The sequence below is a fragment of the Babylonia areolata genome, chromosome 28 (genome assembly GCF_041734735.1).
Source record: "Babylonia areolata isolate BAREFJ2019XMU chromosome 28, ASM4173473v1, whole genome shotgun sequence".
In the NCBI taxonomy this organism is placed as follows: domain Eukaryota; kingdom Metazoa; phylum Mollusca; class Gastropoda; order Neogastropoda; family Buccinidae; genus Babylonia; species Babylonia areolata.
In genome coordinates this window covers 23,561,889-23,583,019 of record NC_134903.1, presented here as the reverse complement: position 1 = coordinate 23,583,019, position 21,131 = coordinate 23,561,889, and the positions used below count along the sequence as shown (strand labels likewise).

General features: G+C 44.0%; 1 protein-coding gene across 1 annotated transcript in view; it reads left to right on the top strand.

The window, feature by feature from the left end:
• Window positions 1-21,131, top strand: part of LOC143302021 (uncharacterized) — a 78,794-nt gene that overhangs the window by 44,323 nt on the left and 13,340 nt on the right. Inside the window, exons 10-11 of the mRNA XM_076616507.1 lie at window positions 1,191-1,397; window positions 15,480-15,637. Of these exons, the coding sequence (XP_076472622.1) occupies window positions 1,191-1,397; window positions 15,480-15,637 (365 nt within the window). The remainder of the gene's footprint in view (window positions 1-1,190; window positions 1,398-15,479; window positions 15,638-21,131) is intronic.

The following is a 21,131-nucleotide window of genomic DNA, read 5'->3' as shown; positions in this document are numbered from 1 at the left end:
TCAGCGACTTTAATTAAATTTCTCGGACTGATCATTTCCAACGATTTGAAACGGGAGAAAAATACGGAAAACATTGTTAAGAAAGCACAACAGCGCCTGTACTTTCTTCGGCGCCCCCAAAAGTTCGGAATTAAAAAAGAAATCATGGTTGATTTCTACCGAGCAGTCATTGAAAGTGTGCAACCTTCGCTATTACTGTTTGGTACGGAAACATTTCAAGGCAGAAGTTGCAGCCCTTAACAGAATCGTAAAAACTGCCACCAAGATCACCGGCTCTAGAAGACATATATTATAAGCGGCTACTCATAAAAGCAAAATCAATCAGCCAGGACGAATAACATCCAGCTTTTGGGATTTTCGAGATGCTCCCCTCTGGTCGACGGCACAGAAGTTTCAGGACGAAAACCAATTGCTTCGCCAATAGTTTTTTTTCCCCAAAGCAGTCATTGCCCTGTCTCTCGAACAAATCCAGAATGATAAATAAAATTGTGCAATCAACAACTATCTACCTGAAAATCTAGTCATCAGCCTCATCCGCGCGCGCACAAGTTTTTATATTGATATGCACTTGTATGTATCCTAATTTCTACTGTATCTGTGTTTGTGTATGATTTTCGATTTATTGTTCGTGTCTTGTTATGTACTATCCTCCCCCCCTCCCCCCTCCCCCAATATTCCTTGTGACCGCGGTACACTTGGTAATCAAGACATATTCTGTTCTATTCTATTCTAAATACTTCTTCTTCTTCTGCTTTTGTTCCCTGTTATTACTATCATTATTATCATCATAATTATGATTGTTATAATATTTATCATTATCAGCAACATAAGTAGTTGTTGTAGTGGTGGTGGTGGTGGTGGTAGTAGTAGTAGTAGTAGTAGTAATTAGAATAATTAGCATCACTATCATGCTGATGACCATGTTGATGACGTTCATGATGACGACGGTGACGATGATGACGACGATTATGTTAAAGATGACGATGATGACTCCGACGACGACGACGACGACAATAACGATGACGACGACAACAATGACGATGACTACGACAATAACGACGACGACGACAATGACGATGACGACGACAATGACGACGACGACGACAATGACAATGATGACGACGCACTCAGCACTGGCCTCCACCCCTCCTCCTCCCTCCCTCCCCACCCCTTCCCCCTTTGTGGTGCAGGCAACTTCGGCACGGTGTTTGTGGACCAGTCGTACTGGCAGAGCAGCGTGGCGGCCAAGCCCCGGCAGGGGGCGCTGGGCTTCCTGTTGGGCGGCCTGGCCTGGTTCGCCATCCCCTTCTCTCTGTCCACCACCATGGGGCTGGCTTACATCGCACTGTCCTCACAGCAAGGGGCACCGCTGCTGACTGACTCACAGATTGATGCTGGTCGGTTGCTGTGTGTGTGTGTGAACTCAGAACTCAGAACTCATTTAATTGTCGTAAAACCATCATAGGAATTATGGACACTATAAACTAAACACAACAAGCAAACAAAAAGTAAAAGCAATAAGTTGTGAGCACATGCAGGATATTCCATAAGACATAGTTATGGACTGCGAACTTTAAAGCATTCATATATGTATTTTGCCAGTTCTGGTTGGAAATAATTTTGTGGCAACAGAGAACTCGGCCTTTGGATTATTGTGTTGCCAGTGCCATCTGGCCAATGATTCGAAGACTGGGAATTGACTGTCACAAGTAGGCGAGACCTCAAGTCAGAGTACACACTACACTTGTCCAGAAAATGCAGTTCATCCTCTATAACTCCACATGATTTACATAGCCGGTCTTTCCTAGTTACGTTGTAGTGACGTCCACGCTCAATTTCAAGTTCATGTGCACTTATTCGCAATCGACATAGTGCTCCTCTGTGTTTAGTATTTTTGCAGCTGATCAGGTAAGGTTGTAATGTATAAGTATTTGCAATTTTGCAATAAAAGGAGAGCCTTGAAATGGTCTCGTTCTTTCTGCTGTTCCAATATTGAACATATTTATCCTGTAGTTTATTCAAGACTGAATATTTTAGTCGCTTAATGCTGAGTGTGCCTTGGTTCTCCCATACGTGGGAGAATCCAATTGAAACCAGTATCTTTTTGATAAAATTAAGCCAAGGAACTTTTTCCAATGAATCCATCGATAACATATCATCATATGCTTGCCTCAAATAGCTATCTTCTTTTGATTCTATGATGTGTACCCAAAATGAGATGACCTGACACACTGCGGTCAGAGAAATGGGGTATCTGCCCAGTTCTGCCAGGACTGGTAACTTAATTGATCTTTTGTGTACGCCCATTAAGCTCCTACAGAAGTTGACATGTACATTTTCTGATGGGCATTTTGCGGAGAGAAAGGCATCAAATTGGTTGAACAGCATAGAGGGCGTGGAGAAGTTTGTCGCAGTTTGATTGAATGGAAACCACACCTCAGCGCCGTAACTGAGAATTGGGGTGACTAAAATGTCAAACAGTTGCATCATTACATCAATTTTTACTTCTTTCCCTCGCACACTGCGTTTCAGAGCATGCGCTGCTTTATGTCCTTGTTTGGCTAAGTGGTCTTCAGCAAGGTGAAAATTTCCACTCTTATGAAAAATAACTCCCAAGTATTTATATCTATCCGTCGTTTCGATGCAGTTATCGCCACATGAAAAGAGCACTGGTATTTTGGGGTCGTTTTTTGTGAAAATTACGACTTTTGTTTTGTCCCTGTTGATTTTAAGCCCCCATTGCAGACAGTATTCATGTAGTTGGTCTAGTTTGTTTTGTAGTCCGACTTTTGTTGTCGAGAGCATCACAATGTCATCCGCATATAACAGATAAGGGATCTGAGTCTTGGTTGTTTCATTGATGTATGGTGAGGTGTCATCGTGTATATATTCTCTTATGTCATTAATGAAAATATTGAATAGCGTGGGGCTAATAACATTTCCCTGAAGCACTCCTTTTTTAACTGCGATAGAATCTGTGAACCCGTCGTTTGATTTACCACATACAGTTGAATTTTGGTACATCTCTTTTATAATGTGGAAACATTTTCCATTGATCCCAATTTTGTTTAGTTTCAAAAGAAGTGCATCATGCCATATATTGTCAAATGCTTTATTAAAATCAACAAAGCAGCTGTAGAGACGCCCATTTCTTTTATTTAAGGTGTTGTCAATTATCTTTTTCAGGATGAATATGTGATCAGTGGTTCTAGAATGCCTTCTGAAACCAGCCTGCTCTTTTATTAGTAACTCGTTTTGTTCTAGGTATGTTTCAATTCTTCTGTTGATAACTTGACAAAACAGTTTCCCAAAGGTGCTGTTGAGTGTTATACCCCGATAATTGTTAGGATTGGTTGGGTCTCCACTTTTAAAGATAGGAACATTTATTCCGTCTTTCCACTGACTGGGATAAATACCAGTCTGAAATATGGCATTGAATAACTTGCATACAGTAGCACTGATGCTGGACATGCTTGCTTTGAGCATTTCGCTTGTAATTCCGTCTTTACCAGGGGCTTTATTGGTCTTGAGACTCTTTACGGCTCGCATTATTTCAGTCATCGTAAAAGGATTGTCCAGGACAAACACTGGCATAGTCTGTTTTATCCTATCAAGTTCTTTTTGTACGTGTTCTTTCCTAGCTTTATCAACGGGTACTTCACTACTTATCAAGTTTTCTAAATGATTAATCCATTTACCTGCAGATAATGTGTGTCTCTGCGGTTGAGTAGAACTATCTGCATTTTTTAGTTCAGATAGTATTTTCCAAACTTTTTGGGGGTCGTGCTCCATTGCTGTGTTTAAACTTCTCACAAGTTCATTTCTGTACGTCTTTTTTGTTTTCTTTATGGTCTTCTTGTATGCTTTCAGGCAAGAAAAGTATTTATTCTGAATATTTCTGTTAAAAGGATTTCTGTTCAATGCATTCAGTAAGGATCGCACCTCTTTCCTTTGAATGAAACAGTCATGTGTGAACCACTTTTTAGACGGCTTCATTTTCCGTTTCGTGCATCTAATCTTATGTTTGATCGATAAATCGGCCGCTGCAATAATAGTGTTTGTGAGATTTGACACAGAGTTTTCAATTTCTTCTTTGGCAGTATGTACGTTTCGGAAGTTAACTTTTTCGAGTCCTTCGTTAATAGAGATTATCTTATTTGAAACTGACAAAGTCTTAAGTGCTGATGCTAACTTTTCGGCAGAGCCCTCCTCCCAAAAGAAAGAACGGTTGTATTTTGAGTCTCTTAAAGTGGGACATTCCTTTCTACTGACAGAACTAACAGGGGGTGAACTCTTTCTTGTGACTGGTAGATGAATGAACAATTCGATAGGACAGTGATCTGAAAACATGGTAAGATTTTTTACCTTGCATTTCATCACCTTTCGCATAAGGTCCTGGGAACACGTAAAGTAATCTACGACACTTTTCCCTGTTGGCGAAAAGCATGTGGGGTTACCATGTAAGTCACCAAGAGTTCTCCCATTTAAAATATACATATTATTTTCCATACATAGTTTAACAAACCTTCTTCCATATTTCTGTACTACTTTATCTGACGAACTTCTTTTGTGCACATAATCACATGTGTAGTTAAATGGGATATCATACATATTGTTCTCACCGTCCATCTGGATAAAATCATCTAGCATACCAGTTCGTGCATTGAAGTCACCACACAAAATGACATTACCTTTTGTGGTAAACAGTTCTACATCCTTATCTAGTTGTTCCCATATGTCCCGTGTGTGGTCACGTTCAAAGGAGGAGAATTCAGGTGGTATGTATACACAGCCAACATAAGTGTCTTGATCTGTATTAAAACTTTTTATCAGCATCCACACAATGTCACTACTGCTCTGTGGCAGGAACTTAATACCTGGTCTTAAATATTCTTTCACAAATACAGATATTCCACCAGAGGCTTTCTGTGCCTTTGCTCGCTTTGTCCTACAGTAGTGTACCCCTGTTGCAAAGCCAGGTAAAAATATATCTTTGGTCTTATCCCTGTCCAGGTGTGTTTCCTGGCAAATAACGATATCATAGCTTGAAAATAAATCTGTCACTTCTTTTTCTGTGAACTTGTTTGTTTTTGTTCCGTCGATAGTTTCCCTAAAACCTTTGATGTTCCACGACAGTATCTTCACAACGGTATTTGATTTAATGGTGTCTCTAATTCTGTGCTACGGTGCTATGGTCTTCAGGAGAAATGACAATCGTTTTATCAAGTATCTGTTTGTGTTGGTACAGTGCTAAGGTCAGTGTAACATAATGGTCAGTAAAACGCATACTTCCAGGACTTATCTTGTAGACAGTACCTTACATTAAGCGTGTCTCACTATCTGTCAGTCCAGTGAATATAGTGTCTGTCTCGACGATCACTATGACGGGACGCACGGTAGTCACGGCTTCTCTGATGCCCCCGGAAAGCAGTGATCCTATCGTCTCTGTCCGGGTGGAGCCTTGTCTGACCAGTGTATCGGTGGTGGTTGTCGTGGTAGCGTCTCTCGTCTTGGTAGGCACGGTGGTTGTCATCTCGGAAGCGGCGGTTGTCCCGGCCACGATGACTGTTGCGGTATTTGTCCCAGTCACGATGGCGGTTGTCACCAGGACGGTGATTGTCGTCCCTGTCCCAGTCACGGCGGTAGTTGTCCCAGTCACGATGGCGGTTGTCACCAGGACGGTGGTTGTCGTCCCTGTCCAAGTCACGGCGGTGGTTGTCGTCCCTGTCCCAGTCACGGCGGTGGTTGTCGTCCCTGTCCCAGTCACGGCGGTGGTTGTCCCAGTCACGGACGTTGTACCGGTACCGCCTGCTGTAGTTGTCATGGCAGTGCCTGCTATAGAGATGATCCCGATGAAGGGTGTTGTGGTCATCACGCCTGGGATGTCTGTCACCGTGGTGGTCCGGATAATGCATGTGGTAGCGGCCCCTCCTCTTGCCCTGTGGCACGTTGTCATGGTGACGCTGGTCGCCTCTGGTCACCTGGTCACTGCGCCCGGCGTCTCTGTCCCTCGTCTGTCCACTGGCCCGACTGACAGGAGCGCTCCTGTGTTGTCCCCGTCTTTTGGCCTTCTCCCAGAAGAGACCGTGCACATGGCGACCAATGTTGCCAGCCATGATGCCAGACCCCTTCTGTGATGGGTGGAGGCCGTCCTTCAGGAAGTGTCCCTTCTTCTCCTGTCTCTGCAGTTTGTGGTGGGAGATGAAGGACACCCTCTCCTCAGTCAGGAACTCAGCATACAGCAGGGCGTTCAGAACGGCTCCTTTAGCGTTGAGATGTTCGTCCCTTGTTGGTGCTGTCTTGCTGATAATTATTTTCCTCTTGTTGTTTTTTCTGAGGAGCATATAGATGTGGTTTTTGATATCAGTCCCTACTGCCTCTGGTTCCCTTGTTTTCAGGTCGTTCACCCCGACATGTAGCATGATGGCGTCGAGGTTGTCGTCTACTTCTGCACCACAGTCTTTTACTGTGCTAGCCTTTCTTTTTGTTACTTTTAGTCCGTATGATTTCCCTAGTCTAGCACTGTCTACGTCGTTCAGGGTGGAGTCATGCACTATGAGGAGGTGGGGGAGAGAGGGGTCTGTCTCTTCACTATTGACGGTCTCCTTGTTCACGGTATGCTTATCTGTCTCGTCTTCTTCTTCGCAGGAACTGGCGCACGTGTTGTCATCGTCATCGCTGCTATCTTCCGACATCTCTGTGGGTGTCGGGCTTGCTGCTGGCTGGTGAGGCGTGGTGAGGGGGGCTTTTCCTCCTGTGCTGCAGAGATGGTTAGAGGTGGAGGGAGGGGGGTTCCGTGTGGTACGGAAAGGTTGAGAGGGATTTGTAGTGAGGGGAGGGGGAGGGGGAGTGGAAGGGGCGCAGTCTGGTGTCTTGGCATTACATCAGCGAGAGGGATGGTGTCCGGAAGCGATGCGGAAGGGACCGGAGTAGTGTGGTCGTCTTTTCTCTGCTCGCTGCGGGGCTTTTTCTCTCCCCTTATCTCCGAAGACTGTGGTAACTGTTGAGTGACTGTGTATCTGTCACAAATTAGTTGAGCCAAGGCATCGCCTCTCGTTTCCTCTGCCAGCTGTACCTGCTCAGCTAGGGTCGTCATGGCTGCCTCGATGTTTCGCAGCACTGTGGTGGTTTCCTGGTGGTGGGAGATAATTAGCTGGCTGACGGATGTGTCAGACACGCCCGATGCTCTGTCTTGGTGTGGGGCAGTACTCAGCAGTGTTTCCGGCACAGCGTTGGCTTTGAGAGACTGCTGGATCGCCAGGAATTCCTCTGCAATTTTGTCGTTTATGTATTTAGCCGCACACGTCCCGCAGGTGAATTTTCGCTGTGTGTTGATATAAACACACAGCTGATACAGTGGTAGCTCAGTACAGGTCCAGTGTGTGTGCCCCGACTGATGCTGGTAGAGGTTGCCGTGTTTTTTTGTTGTTGTTTTTTGGTGTGTTTTTTTACCTTTTTTTTTGGGGGGGGGGGAGGTTGTTTTTTTTCTGTGGTGTGGTTTTTGACTCACTTGTGTAAACAAAGTGAGTTTATGTTTTAACCCGGTGTTCCTTTGTCTGTGTGTGTGTGTGTCTGTGTGTCCGTGGTAAACTTTAACATTGCCATTTTCTCTGCAAATACTTTGTCAGTTGATACCAAATTAGGCATAAAAATAGGAAAAAATCAGTTATTTCCAGTCATCTTGTTTAAAACAATATTGCACCTCTAGGATGGGCACAAAAAATAAACAAAAGAGGCAGTGCCTTCAAAACTCACTTGTGACACACTTTTTAAAAAAATCTAATCGTTAAAATGTGTTCTGTATTTGTTATTATAAAGCTTCAGGTTAAAAGAAAAAGAAAAAAACGAGTCCTAACGGCAGATTCGAACTCCGCGTGTTCGGGTGAGAAGAAACTGTCTTACCCATTCCATTGTCGTGGCTCCTTAACTGACGTTCAAAAATATAATATTTAAACATGCTTTTTTAAAGGGCGATATATCGATTGCGGTATTCGCAATGAGAACGCTGTTTAAATCATATTATTCTGGTGTATCTTGGGCATTCAAAAAAATCTTTAAGGGCAATTAAAAATTCTTTTTAAGTCCACGGTAAAGGAGACGTGGCTATCGCCCTAATCACACTGCAACATTTAGCCGTTTTCTCTAGATCTAGATAGATGTACAAGTTTCAGTTAGTTACACCCGGTTGACACGGTCGATTCAATTTCTCTTTTATGTTCATTCTGGTTTTATAGTTTTAAAGTTGATATGAAATTTGAGTATTTTGTTAAACTAATAACATGTAGAGACAAGTACAAGTACTTCTAAACGTCGTATGAAGTGAAAAGGACTTCATTTTGAGAAAAGTCAAGACTGGAAATTTTTACGTTTCATCAATTCAAGGGTATTAACTCACATGGTTTATTATTTTTAACTGTGAATTCCGACTGATTCTGTGGGTATTTTTATGGCAGTTTGGGGCCATAATCCAGTAAGTGATGAGGCGTTCACAAATCTTTCTCTGAATAAATATTTAACGATCTCCTTCTCCAACTTTCCATCACATGTTATCGTGTATTGTCCATTGAATATAGGATTGAACGGGCAGGTCAACAACTTGAAACAAAATGGCGTCGTTCGCGTTCGCGAAGAATATGAGCACGCGCTTTGAATGTGTATAAATATGTGTACGCAATTGATTTTTGCCCATGACCTTCAGGGCTGAGCCAATAGATCTATAAAGTCCACTCGTCGTATTGATTTTAGTATTTTCCGAAAAAGACCACTTGGGCGAATGAACATAGTGAAACCCTGTACACTGAGAGTAAAACACACAAATTTTTTATGCATTGAGTATAATTTCAAAATGTAATGTTAAAGATGAGAAAGATCAGTTTAAAACAAGGAAGGAAGGAATTTTTGTTTAATGTCCCGTCACACATATCGGTGATTGAAGACATTTTGTAAAAGTATTTATGAATACATCTGAGTATTATCGGTTAGAAGGGGTGGGAGATGTGGATAAATGGAGGGTTTGGGGAAACTGGGCAAATGAGGGTAAAAATGTGGGTGAAATTTGAAAGAAAAACAAAACAAACAAACAAACAAACAAACAAACAAACAAAAAACCCTCTAAATACAGTTACAGGAAATTACTTAAAGGACTTCGTAAAAGAGAAGTCGTTAAACTGACAAGCGAAACAACTGATAATGAATGCAAAAAGTCAAAAACATCAACGTTCTCAGTCACTTGTGAAGACACACTTTCGTGTACAAAAGGCTTCATCAAGCTACAGTGAAAAATTATATGCTCAATTGTCAGGTTATTAAAGCATATACACTTGACATTAGAACAATACTTGCTCCGTAATGAATTTGATAATAGTCTGAGAGCTAAGCTCAGAATTGGTCTGCGAATCGGACCAAAGTCTGAGAGAGTCAACTGACGAGGTTTTAGACTTGAATTCAAGCACCTATAAAAGTCTCTTTCTAGTATATTGCTTATTTCCTTGTATGACAATGGGCAATATACTTTTATACTATCAATATGATTGTTTGCTCCCCTTTTTGCTGCCCTATCTGCTTGGTCGTTATAACGGAATCCAGTGTGGGATGGTATCCAACAAAAATCAACATTTGTACCCTTCACAAATAGGGAGTGCAATAAATACCTAATTTCAAAAAATAAATCTTCTCTTTGATTATTCTCAAAAAGGAGCAAACCTTTTAAGACAGATTGAGAATCAACACAAAATAGGATATTACTTATTATGATTGGTATATCAACAAGATGATTTAAAGCCATAAGGATGGCCACCAATTCAGCTGTAAAAATTGAATGTCCCTTACCTAAATAATATGATTTTTCTGTTTTTAGGTCAGGAATGACAAAAGCAGATCCTGCACTGCTATCATCCAGGACCGAGCCATCAGTGTAAACTTTTAAATGATAATCAAAATTTTCTTCTAATTCAATTCTGACAGATGCTGCTATTATATGTGGAGATTCTCCTTTTGTTGTGTCAGAAGCACATATGTTGACGTTTGCTTTTGTTAACTCCCAGGGAGGGACAGGTGGCACCAGAACACGAGGTGCCATATCATGCAAATCAATGTCTGAAGAATTTAAAATATCTGACACATATGTGCGAATGGTTTGTAGATTTGAATTATTTTGTGCATTTTTTGGAAAATCAATATCAGACCTAATATTTAATTCCTCAAAATCATCCACTGCTGTACATCTCACAATATATTTAGCAGAACTTAATTTTCTGATTTCATCTAGTGGTAGAATACCCGCAAGCTTATAGGCTTCTGAGGTCTTAGTATGCACAGGTACCCCTAAAGCCAGTTTCACAGCTTTACTGTCAATTATTCGCAGCTTCTTTAGGAACGTCGGCGGGGCAGAAAAGAAAATTTCTTGACCGTAGGTCAATCTTGATCTTACGAGAGATGTCGCTAAATGTAAAAGAATTTTGGAGTCTTGTCCCCAAGGAGAGTGACTTACAATTTTTAAGAAATTTAAACTTTTAACTGCTTTAGTCACCATTGAATCAATGTGTTTCTTCCAGTTTAGTTTTGAAGTAAATAGGATCCCAAGAAATTTGATTTCCGACTTGAAAAATATTTCACGTCCTCCTAAAAAAAAACGTGGTAGTTTGCTGGGATTATAACCATTATTAAAGAGGATCAAATGTGTTTTTTCTACAGAAAACTCAAAACCATTAGATTGCATATAGCTACTCAGTCTATCGAGTTCACCCTGAAAATGTTTCTGTACATAATTTATGTAATGTAGGCTTGTCCTTTTCCTCAAGGATGTCTGAATCCATATAGCAATATCATCAGCATATTGAGCCAGCTTGGTAGATGATGAAAAACATGTATGTAAATCATAAAGCATAATGTTGAACAACAATGGAGAAATAATGGAACCCTGCGGGATTCCCATGTTTATAGGCCTAGAGGTTGATAAAGTTACTCCCACTTTTGCCACTATATATCTCCCACTTAAAAAGGATTTAACATAGTCATAAACATGACCCGACAGACCAATTTGTTTCAGCTTAAATAACAGTCTGCTATGCCACACTCGGTCATAAGCTTTAGTAAGATCGAAGAAGGACGCAAGGATACTTTTTCGCTTAGAAAACTGTTTTTTAATTTGGGTAGTGAGACGGGTCAGATGATCAATTGTAGATCTTCCTTTCCGGAATCCAGTTTGAGCTGGCGGAATTATGTTATTTTTGTCACAGTAATACACCATTCTAATATTTACAATTTTCTCCATGACTTTCCCAACGTGGGAGGTAACCGAAATAGGTCTGTAACTCGAAGCTTCTGTTCGAGGTTTACTCTGTTTTAATACAGGAGTTACAATGGAAGTTTTCCATACCTCAGGGATTTGTCCACATTCCCAGCACTTTTGAAATAATGTATGTAATATAATCAACCAGTTTTCTGGCAAATGGTTTAACATGGTGTAAGATACTACATCCTTACCAACTGACACATTTTTGTTACTCAACAAATGAATAGCGTTCTTTACCTCATGTAAAGTTATTGCCGAATTGATTGTATTATCATTTTGTGGGGTAGGATCTCTATATTTGTCACTGATTTCTTCTTCCTCTCTTAAAGTCTTTTGTTTAGTTGACAAACTATCTACACTGCCTGTTTTAGAATACATACAAACAAATTCTTCAGCCTTCTCTTGAGGGAACAGAAACTCTTTATCTTTTGTTTTAATAGGATAGTCTTGGAGAACAATGCCTGATTTCATTTCTTTCATTTTGGCCCACACTTTCTTCATATCCTTATGGTCAGATACTTCATTCAAACAGAACTGTGACCAGTATTGTCTTTTTTCTCGGGCTATGATTCTATTCGCCTTGATTTTTGTGTAACACATTTCTTTATGAGCGGCTTCTTTTACATCTTCATCACGTACTTTTCTGAGTTTCAACCATGTTAGGTATGCTAGTTTCTTTGTATTTACAGCCTCCGCACATGCATCATTCCACCAAACATTTCCAGAAAAAATGTCACTCCTCTTTGAACCTTTTTTGGGAATTGCTATTTCAGCAGCTCCAATAATTGATTTTTGAAAGTTGTTATAAAAAACATTTAAATCTTCACAAAAAATTTCACTTTCAGAAATGTTCGTAAGATAGTTTTGAAATGTTTCCCAGTTTGCATATTTGTAATTGAATTTTGGGATTTCGTCTCCTCCGCTGTATTTAGATATATTACAATCCTTAAAAGACAGTGTGATTGGCACATGATCACTGCCTAGTGGATCATCCCCAGTATCCCACTGTACTGTTAAAGCTAGAGATGGTGATATGGAGGTTAGGTCAAGTGCCGATGCTCTATGATGAGCCACATCTGGGATACGTGTAATCCTCCCATCGTTAAGTAAATGCAACGATGAATCAACAATATTTTCAACAAAGTCAGGATGAGATATTATTTGACAATCACTATCCCAGAAGGGAGCATGGGAATTAAAATCTCCCCCGACGATCCATCTTTCTTTTGAGCAATTTAATGTTCGCAACCAATTTGTATTTTGCTTACTTGGACCTTTGGGATAGTAGACTGACGCAAAATGTATGATTTGATTATTAGAGACATGCAATTTTACAAACGTAGCTGACATCTTTTCAGTATAGTTTGAAATAGGAGATGGATGGACACTTGCGTAATTCAAACCCCGCCATGTAGGCAGCCATACTTCGTTTTTGAGGATGTGCATGCTGGGTATGTTCTCGTTTCCATTATCCCAGGCATTTACAGCTTAGTCTTATGTGAAGGACTAATACTCTGTACTGGCTCTTAGCGCTGCAGCCTCGGGGGCTAGTTTGACTTCGCTGTTCCCAACACCTACTGTCCTAGAACCCTCTTGGTCGAGGGAGCGGGGATGTAACTTGGGCAAGACACTCTCCACTATAATCAAATTCCAGCCCAGATAGTTGGGACAGCAGTTGCCTTCTCTGTTGTTCTGATGGTCATTGTCGGACACAAGTGACTATGTTGTTGCTGTTACACGGATTTGTCCGATCGCAATGACACCTCGTTGAGAAACTGAAACTGACACTGCACAGCTGACCCCCACGACCCCCCACCCCCCCCCCCTTCCCCTCTCTCTCTCTCTCCCTCTCTCTACCTCCGCCTCTATCTCTTTCCCTCTCTCTCCCCCACCTCTCTCTCTCTCTCTCTCTCTCTCTCTCTCTCTCTCTCTCTCTCTCAGTGTAAAATGCAAAAAAATGATAGTTCAAACTTACAAGACTGCCAACATCACGATTATGTGGGCAAAAGCATACGAGATGCTGCCGCTGCAAGAGAGGAAGGACGAATAAAACTGGGTATTCCACATCAAGAAAACACAAAAGGAACATAGATTCGGTCTTGTTTGGATGTGCCATGGAGTAAAGCACGAGAGCGGCTTTGTATCGGAATTTAAAGATAGACTTATAACATGTTACGAACAAAACTGGCACGGAGGTATAGAGAGCAATGATAGGTATAAATTCATTTAAGTCAATATTTCAAAAAGAGAAATATATTAAGATCGTAACAAACAAGTGGCATAAAATCTGCTTCGCGAGACTCACATTGAGAGCACTTGGACTGAATGCCAACAAAAAAAATGGCTCGATTCAGACAGAGCAAAATTCCCTTGTCCAATGTGTGGCGAAAGCCCAGAAGATGAAAATCATTTCATATTCAACTGCAAAAGATACGAAGAACTGCGAAAAACAACAACAACTGTACCCTTTTCAATACAGCTCCAGCGCAGAGAAAAGATTTGTTCGGCATACTGATGACAGAAAATGAAGAGATGATACTATCACTAGCAAACTATATGTATCTGAGGCAAAACATATACGTAAAACGTCTACAATCGGTCCAAATACCCATTAATCAATTAAAAACGTAGCATGGTTCTATGAGGGGAAAAAAGAAGAAAAAAAAAAGAAAAAAGAAAGGCATAGACAAAAAGGGTTACATTTGGTTGGTCAATTTCGACAATATATTTTTATGATGTGTTCGTACTGATATGATGTGTTTCGATATTACAGCTTAAATAATCATTATATGTTTTATACGTACTTTGTTATGTGTTTATATTGATATGATGTATGTCGATGTCACACGCTTAAATGATTATCATGTGGATTATATGTACTTTCTTTCCTGTGTACTATCCAAACCGTGGAGACTAACGACTGGGAAAAAAGGCACAGTACGCCCCCCCCCCCCCTCCCCCCCCCCCCTTGTGTCCCTTGTCCCGTAATAGTTTATTTTGCTTCAATTGTGTTTTTTCCTTTCCGTTCCACTTTGTATTGTATTTGTATTTCTCTTTTTATCACAACAGATTTCTCTGTGTGAAATTCGGGCTGCTCTCCCAAGGGAAAGCACGTCGCTACACTACAGCGCCACCCATTTAAAAAAAAAAAAAAAAAGGAAAAAAAAAATTCCTGCGTGCAGTTTTACTTCCACGCCGCTCATTTAGATTCCCCCATACACGGCTACACCCGGGTTCGTCCGTCGCAGTTCCAGCGTCGGCATTCCACAGGGAACCATCGATGTTAGGTCGCCAGGAGGCCACACACCAGAGGAGACCCTGCACTGCTGCTGAGTCACTTCGGTGGTGTTCAGTGGTGCCTGTTCTGTTTATAACGTACTTAGGACACCACCTACTAAGCCCCCTACTAACGACAATAATGGCTTAGTCGCGGAGCCAGACTGAGTGAGCGTCCCTCCCAGAGTGGAGACCGCCACCACGTCCCTCAAACAACAGCCCCCCATGAATCTGCCGACACTGAAGACATTGACAGGACTCACCCCAAGCACGGAAGTGGAGGGGTATCGAAACTGAGGTCACCATGAGAGCAGGGCATGAAAGGCCACAGACTTTTGAGACTATTTTGTTCATATTGATGACGATGAAGGAGGAGGAGGATGACGATGATGATGACGATGTTGCTATGGAGGTCTATTTTGGTTTGGGACTGCGTGACAAGGCTGTACTCTACGCTTCCTGTCATAATGATATCCCGGCGTTAACCAGGCCCGAGAGATACAGACACTTGCAGTGTTGGTCAGGTAATTAGAGCAACACACCCAAAGACGCATCCTTGAAGTGGATGACACTCGACTGTGTGGTCCCAGTCTCCCCATTTAAGCCCACAGCACACTCAACTCTGGGTAGGAGCCGGCCACAGGCCGAAAAACCCACCTCCGCTGGGATTCAAACCCGCGTCCTCCCAGCCGTCAGTCCGCGACGCTAACCACTTCGCCACGGCTATCTATTTCGCACAATTTTTGTTCTGATTTGTACCTACTATGTCACTAGAGCTTTTCAGCTAATGACATTAAACATTTCAGTGTTCAGTTTCAGTTTCAGTGTTCTCTCTGTCTCTGTCTGTCTGTCTGTCTGTCTGTCTGTCTCTCTCTCTCTCTCTCTCTCTCTCTCTCTCTCTCTCTGCCAGGTCTGGTGCCACCAGTGGTTGCCTCCCGTCTGCTTGGGAAGCCCGGATCAGTGATGATGCTGTGTATGATCCTTATGGCCGTGACCTCCACGGGGTCATCAGAGGTCATCGCCGTCACCTCCATCCTCGTGTACGACATCTACGGAACCTACCTGAGGGTCAGTTGTTGGCTTGGAGTGTTTGTGGTTGTATGAAGGGAGATATGGCTTTATCTGTGTGTTGGGGGAATGGGTGGAGGGTGTGTGTGTGTGTGTGTCTGTCTGTCTGTCTGTCTGTGTCTGTGTGTCTGTGTAGGTATATGCGTGGGCATGTGCAAGCTGATCTGTATCTGTGTGTCTGTATCTGTGTGCATGTGTCGGTATGTGTTTGGGCGTGTGCAAGTTGGCCTATATCTGTGTGTCTCTGTGTGTCTGTACCTGTGTGTCTGTGTGGGTATGTGTGTGGGCGTATGCAAGCTGATCTACGTCTGTGTGTCTCTGTGTGTCTGTACCTGAGTGTCTGTGTGGGTATGTGTGTGGGCGTGTGCAAGCTGATCTATATCTGTGTGTCTGTGTCTGTGTGTCTGTGTGTGGGTATTTGTGTGGGCGTGTGCAATTTGGTCTATATCTGTGTGCCTCTGTGTGTCTCTCTGGTTTGGCCGTGTGGAACGAGCGGTGTTTTGGTTGCTCTAGTGTTTTGGTGGTTTTAATGGTGTCAGAGGATGTTTTTCATTGTGACTTTTTGTTGATGTTCTTGCAAAGGTGTGGTTGTGTTTCTCTGAAAGACAAGGTATGGAGCGTATTTAATGTTTAATTATTTACATTGAATAATGAAGGAAATCTCTTCTGACACTTGTTCAGAGCTGTCCAGTGTGTAGTGCGTTGAACTGTCCGTTCTGCACGTGAAGTTTTGTAGTCAGCGTGACCTGTGCGCCCTAAATCGGACAGTCGCTTCACACGTTTGTGATCTGTGTTGTGGATCATTGACTCTTTCTTGTCCCATGTCCGAGTGCCTGGACAATGAATGATGTGATAAACTACCATGTTAATTATGCATTGGCGCTCATCAAATACAATGGATACTAGCGTTGAGATAAGAGAATGTAAATTACAACCGACAGTTGATAATCTACAAAAAAAGATTTTCCTGTCCAGAGAAAGAACTTATTGCCTGGAGAAATTGTTTGTGCTATCGCTATGCATCAATTACCGATATATTTATACTGATAGAGAAGAAAGATTACGATTATGATAACTGCATTTTTCTTCCACTGTGGATTAATGAACCTGTCCCCACCAATCTGGCCAAGACTGTCATACGTGTATTCTGTAAACAGTCCAAACGTGTGACTCTGTCATTGTATTATACTCGGCAGGTCAGGTCAGGTCATTAGATCTGCTACTGGTAACCTGTAATCCAGTACAACCTGTTCAGGGTCGGGTTGCCGGCGACTAAACCGGCACTCCCACCGCTCCCTTCCGGGACTGGTGAGGCGGGTGGCTAGACACCCTTATGGAGATCCACAAAAGGGCGTTGGCTCAGGAGAGCCACCGACGGCCATCTAGCTCCACCGTGCTGTGTGCATGCCACACGCAGTTGGCCCCCGGGGTGTGTCTACCCATGCATGCGAAGTCTGGATCCGACAGAATCTGCGGAAGAAACCTATCGGTTCAACAGAGAGGAAGGCGGTTACAGCAACGCACTGTGGAGTGCAGAGAGCAAGATGAGACACCGAAAGGATATCTTGGTCATCCACTGCATCCGTGCTCATCCTCCAGTCGTCTCGACTTAGTCTTGCCACTGGAAATTGGTGGACCCGGACGAGAGAGTGAGGTTGACGTTGCGCAACTCCTCTTCACTTTAAACAAACTCATCGCGCAAGTCATTAGTCATCCAAAACGACCTTTCATCCTTCATCATTTCATCACCCCCAAGTCCTGTGGCGACAGGCGAGCGACGAAACGACAGGTGTGGGTACACTGGCAGTCGCAGCCGCAGACCTGCACGCAGGCGGCTCAGGCCATAGGGTCGTTCTTCGTCGACAGGAGCAGCGATGGAGCTCGGCAGCCGTCTGAGCGTCTGAGCAGCCCTCTTTAGGAATGCACTGCTCACCTCCCTGGCATGAGGAAGGGGCTAGAAAAGGTGCCCTAAAAATTGCCTGCTCCATATCACCCTGGCCAGCATACCGCGGCTGGCGGGGACCCTACATCAGCGGTCGAAACAACAAGAAAGAAAAGAAAAAAACAAGGATCGTTCCTCTCACCATTGGTGCTTGGAACATAAGGACTCTCCTGGACAGAGATAACGCGGACAGACCCCAAAGGAGAACGGCACTAGTTGCATCCGAACTCGTCAGATACAACATTGACATCGCAGCCTTGAGTGAGACTCGGCTTGCAGGCGAAGGCGAGCTCTGTGAACAGGGTTCTGGTTACACCTTCTTCTGGAGTGGACGAGGAAGCGAAGAGCGACGTGAGGCTGGCGTTGGTTTTGCAGTAAAAACAGCACTTATCAGCAAGCTAGCTGGAATCCCAAAGGGAGTCAACGATAGGCTTATGACCATGAAACTCCCACTGGCATCTGGCCAGAAGCACCTCACCATTGTCAGTGCCTACGCCCCAACTATGACCAACCCGGATGAAGTGAAGGCGAAGTTCTACGAGGACCTTCACTCTGCCATTGCTGCTATCCCTAAAGCAGACAAGCTCATCATTATTGGGGACTTCAATGCTAGAGGTGGCTCTGACTACATCTCCTGGGATGGAGTGATTGGAAAGTACGGTGTGGGCCACTGCAACCCATATGGATTGCTTTTGCTTCAGACCTGTGCAGAGCACGAACTGCTGATAACCAACACAGTTTTCTGCCTCCCTACCCGTAACAGGACGTCATGGATGCACCCTCGCTCAAAGCATTGGCATCTCATCGATTATGTCATCGTCAGGAAAAGGGATAGGCAAGACGTACGTGTGACAAAGACCATGTGCGGCGCCGAGTGTTGGACAGACCATCGCCTTGTAGTCTCGAAGCTGAATATTCGAATCCAGCCCAAGAGACGCCCCCAAGGCCAGAAGGCTCCAAAACGGCTCAACATCGCTAAGCTGAAAAACATCACCATCAAACAGTCCTTTGTGGAGCTGCTGGAAGATCGTCTGGAATCCGCCTCTGGACAACCAGAATGTGGAGTCTGACTGGAGGACCCTGCATGAGCTGATCTATAGTACAGCTTCAGAGACCCTGGGACCCATGACCAGAAAGCACAAAGACTGGTTTGATGAAAACTGTGATGAAATCAAGCAGCTTCTGGATGAGAAACGCCGTCTGCATCAAGCCTACCTGAGCAACCCAAAGTCCACATCAAAAAAGGATGCGTACGATGCCATCTGCAGGACTGTTCAGCAAAAGTTACGCCAGATGCAGGATAAGTGGCTGAGTGACAAAGCTGATGAGATCCAGGGATATGCTGACAGGCACGATATGAAGAGGTTCTATGATGCCTTAAAAGAAGTCTACGGCCCCACATCCTCAGGATCATCCCCCCTCCTCAGTGCAGATGGGAATACCTTGATCACCGAGAAGGAGAAAATTCTCGAACGCTGGGCTGAGCACTTCAACAGTGTCTTAAATCGCCCTTCCTCCATAAATGATGAAGCCATAGACCGTCTCCCACAAGTCCCCATCAACGAAGCACTGGACGATCCGCCAACACCTCTTGAGACCCAGAAAGCAATCCGTCTGCTATCCAGTGGCAAAGCACCTGGCTCAGACTCCATACCAGCAGAGGTCTACAAGGATGGAGGCACTGTGCTGAGAAGCTCCATCAGCTGTACTCACTCATGTGGAAAGAAGAGACGATCCCCCAGGATTTCAAAGATGCATCTATCATTCACTTGTACAAGCGAAAGGGGAACCGGCAAGCCTGTGGTAACCATCGGGGCATTTCCTTGCTCTCCATCGCAGGCAAGATACTTGCCAGGATCCTACTAAACCGCCTCACAGCACACCTTGACCAAGGTCATTTGCCTGAGAGCCAATGTGGATTCCGGAAAGAGCGCGGAACCACCGACATGGTGTTTGCTGCAAGGCAGCTGCAAGAGAAATGTCAGGAGCAAAATGCTGATCTGTTCTCGACCTATGTCGACCTCACTAAGGCCTTCGACACCGTGAGTAGAGAGGGACTGTGGAAGATCATGGCCAAGTACGGATGCCCTCGGAAATTTATTTCCTTGGTCAGCCAATTCCATGAAGGCATGCAGGCTCAAGTCCAGGACAAAGGCGAAACATCTGCTCCTTTTGCTGTCACAAATGGTGTCAAGCAAGGCTGCGTCCTGGCTCCAACGCTGTTCAGCCTCATGTTTTCTGCTATGCTTACTGATGCCTTCAGAGATGGCGATGTTGGAATCGGCCTAAAGTACCGAACCGATGGCAAGTTGTTTAACCTCAGAAGGCTTCAAGCAAAAACGAAGGTCATGACAGACATCATCAGAGACTTTTTGTTTGCTGATGATTGTGCCCTCAACGCTGGATCTGAAGCTGACATGCAACTCAGCGTTGACAAGTTTGCCACTGCCAGCAGGAACTTCGGCCTTACCATCAGCACGAGGAAAACTGAAGTTCTCCGTCAGCCAGCCCCAGGGAAACCCTACGTTGAGCCCAACATCACAGTCAACGGTCAGAGACTCAGTGCGGTGGAGCGGTTCACATACCTTGGCAGCACACTGTCACGAAATGCGACCATCGACGATGAAGTGAACGTCAGGATTGCAAGAGCAAGCGCAACTTTTGGTAGACTCAATGCAAATGTCTGGAACAGAAGAGGCATTAGTCTTGAGACCAAGCTAAAAGTCTACAGAGCAGTAGTTCTCCCCACACTACTGTACGCCTGCGAAACTTGGACAGTGTACCAACGACATGCCAAGAAGCTGAACCACTTCCACACAACATGCCTCAGGAAGCTACTGAACATCAAGTGGCAAGACAAGACCCCAGACACAAGAGGTGCTCGCAAAAGCCACCTTTCCCAGCATCTTCACCATCCTGATGCAGTCCCAGCTTCGCTGGCCATCGGCTGCCCAAAAGGCTCTTCTATGGCGAGCTGCAACAAGGGAAGAGATCACACGGAGGTCAGAAGAAGCACTTCAGAGATACTCTGAAAGTCTCTCTGAAAGCGTTTGATATCAACCATGACTCCTGGGAGGAATCTGCAGTGGACCGTGACAAATGGCGCGCTGCTGTGCACAAAGGTGCCAAGTTGTGCGAGGCCAACAGGACTGCTGCAGCTGTTCAGAAGAGGCAGGCCAGAAAGTCACGGGCAAACAAGCTCCCTGACAATGGTATGCCTGTCTTTGTCTGTCCCAACTGTCAGCGAACATTTCGTGCACAGATTGGACTATTCAGCCATCTGCGCATTCACAGATAGATTCATGAGCATCCTCCCCCCACCCCACCACCACCCTCCCCCCATCCCCCAGCTGGATGACAACGATGGTCATCATCGATCTCGATGGACACACCACCATACTCGGCAAGACTCAGGAACATTACTGTGTCAGGGTAGTGATTGTGCTAAATGGGACACAGAGGAGTGCGAGGTCTTGAAAGATCTTGTGGGTACTGTGTAAACCAAGATTCGCACACATTTCAGACTTCAATAGTTTCGATTCCTCTTACCTT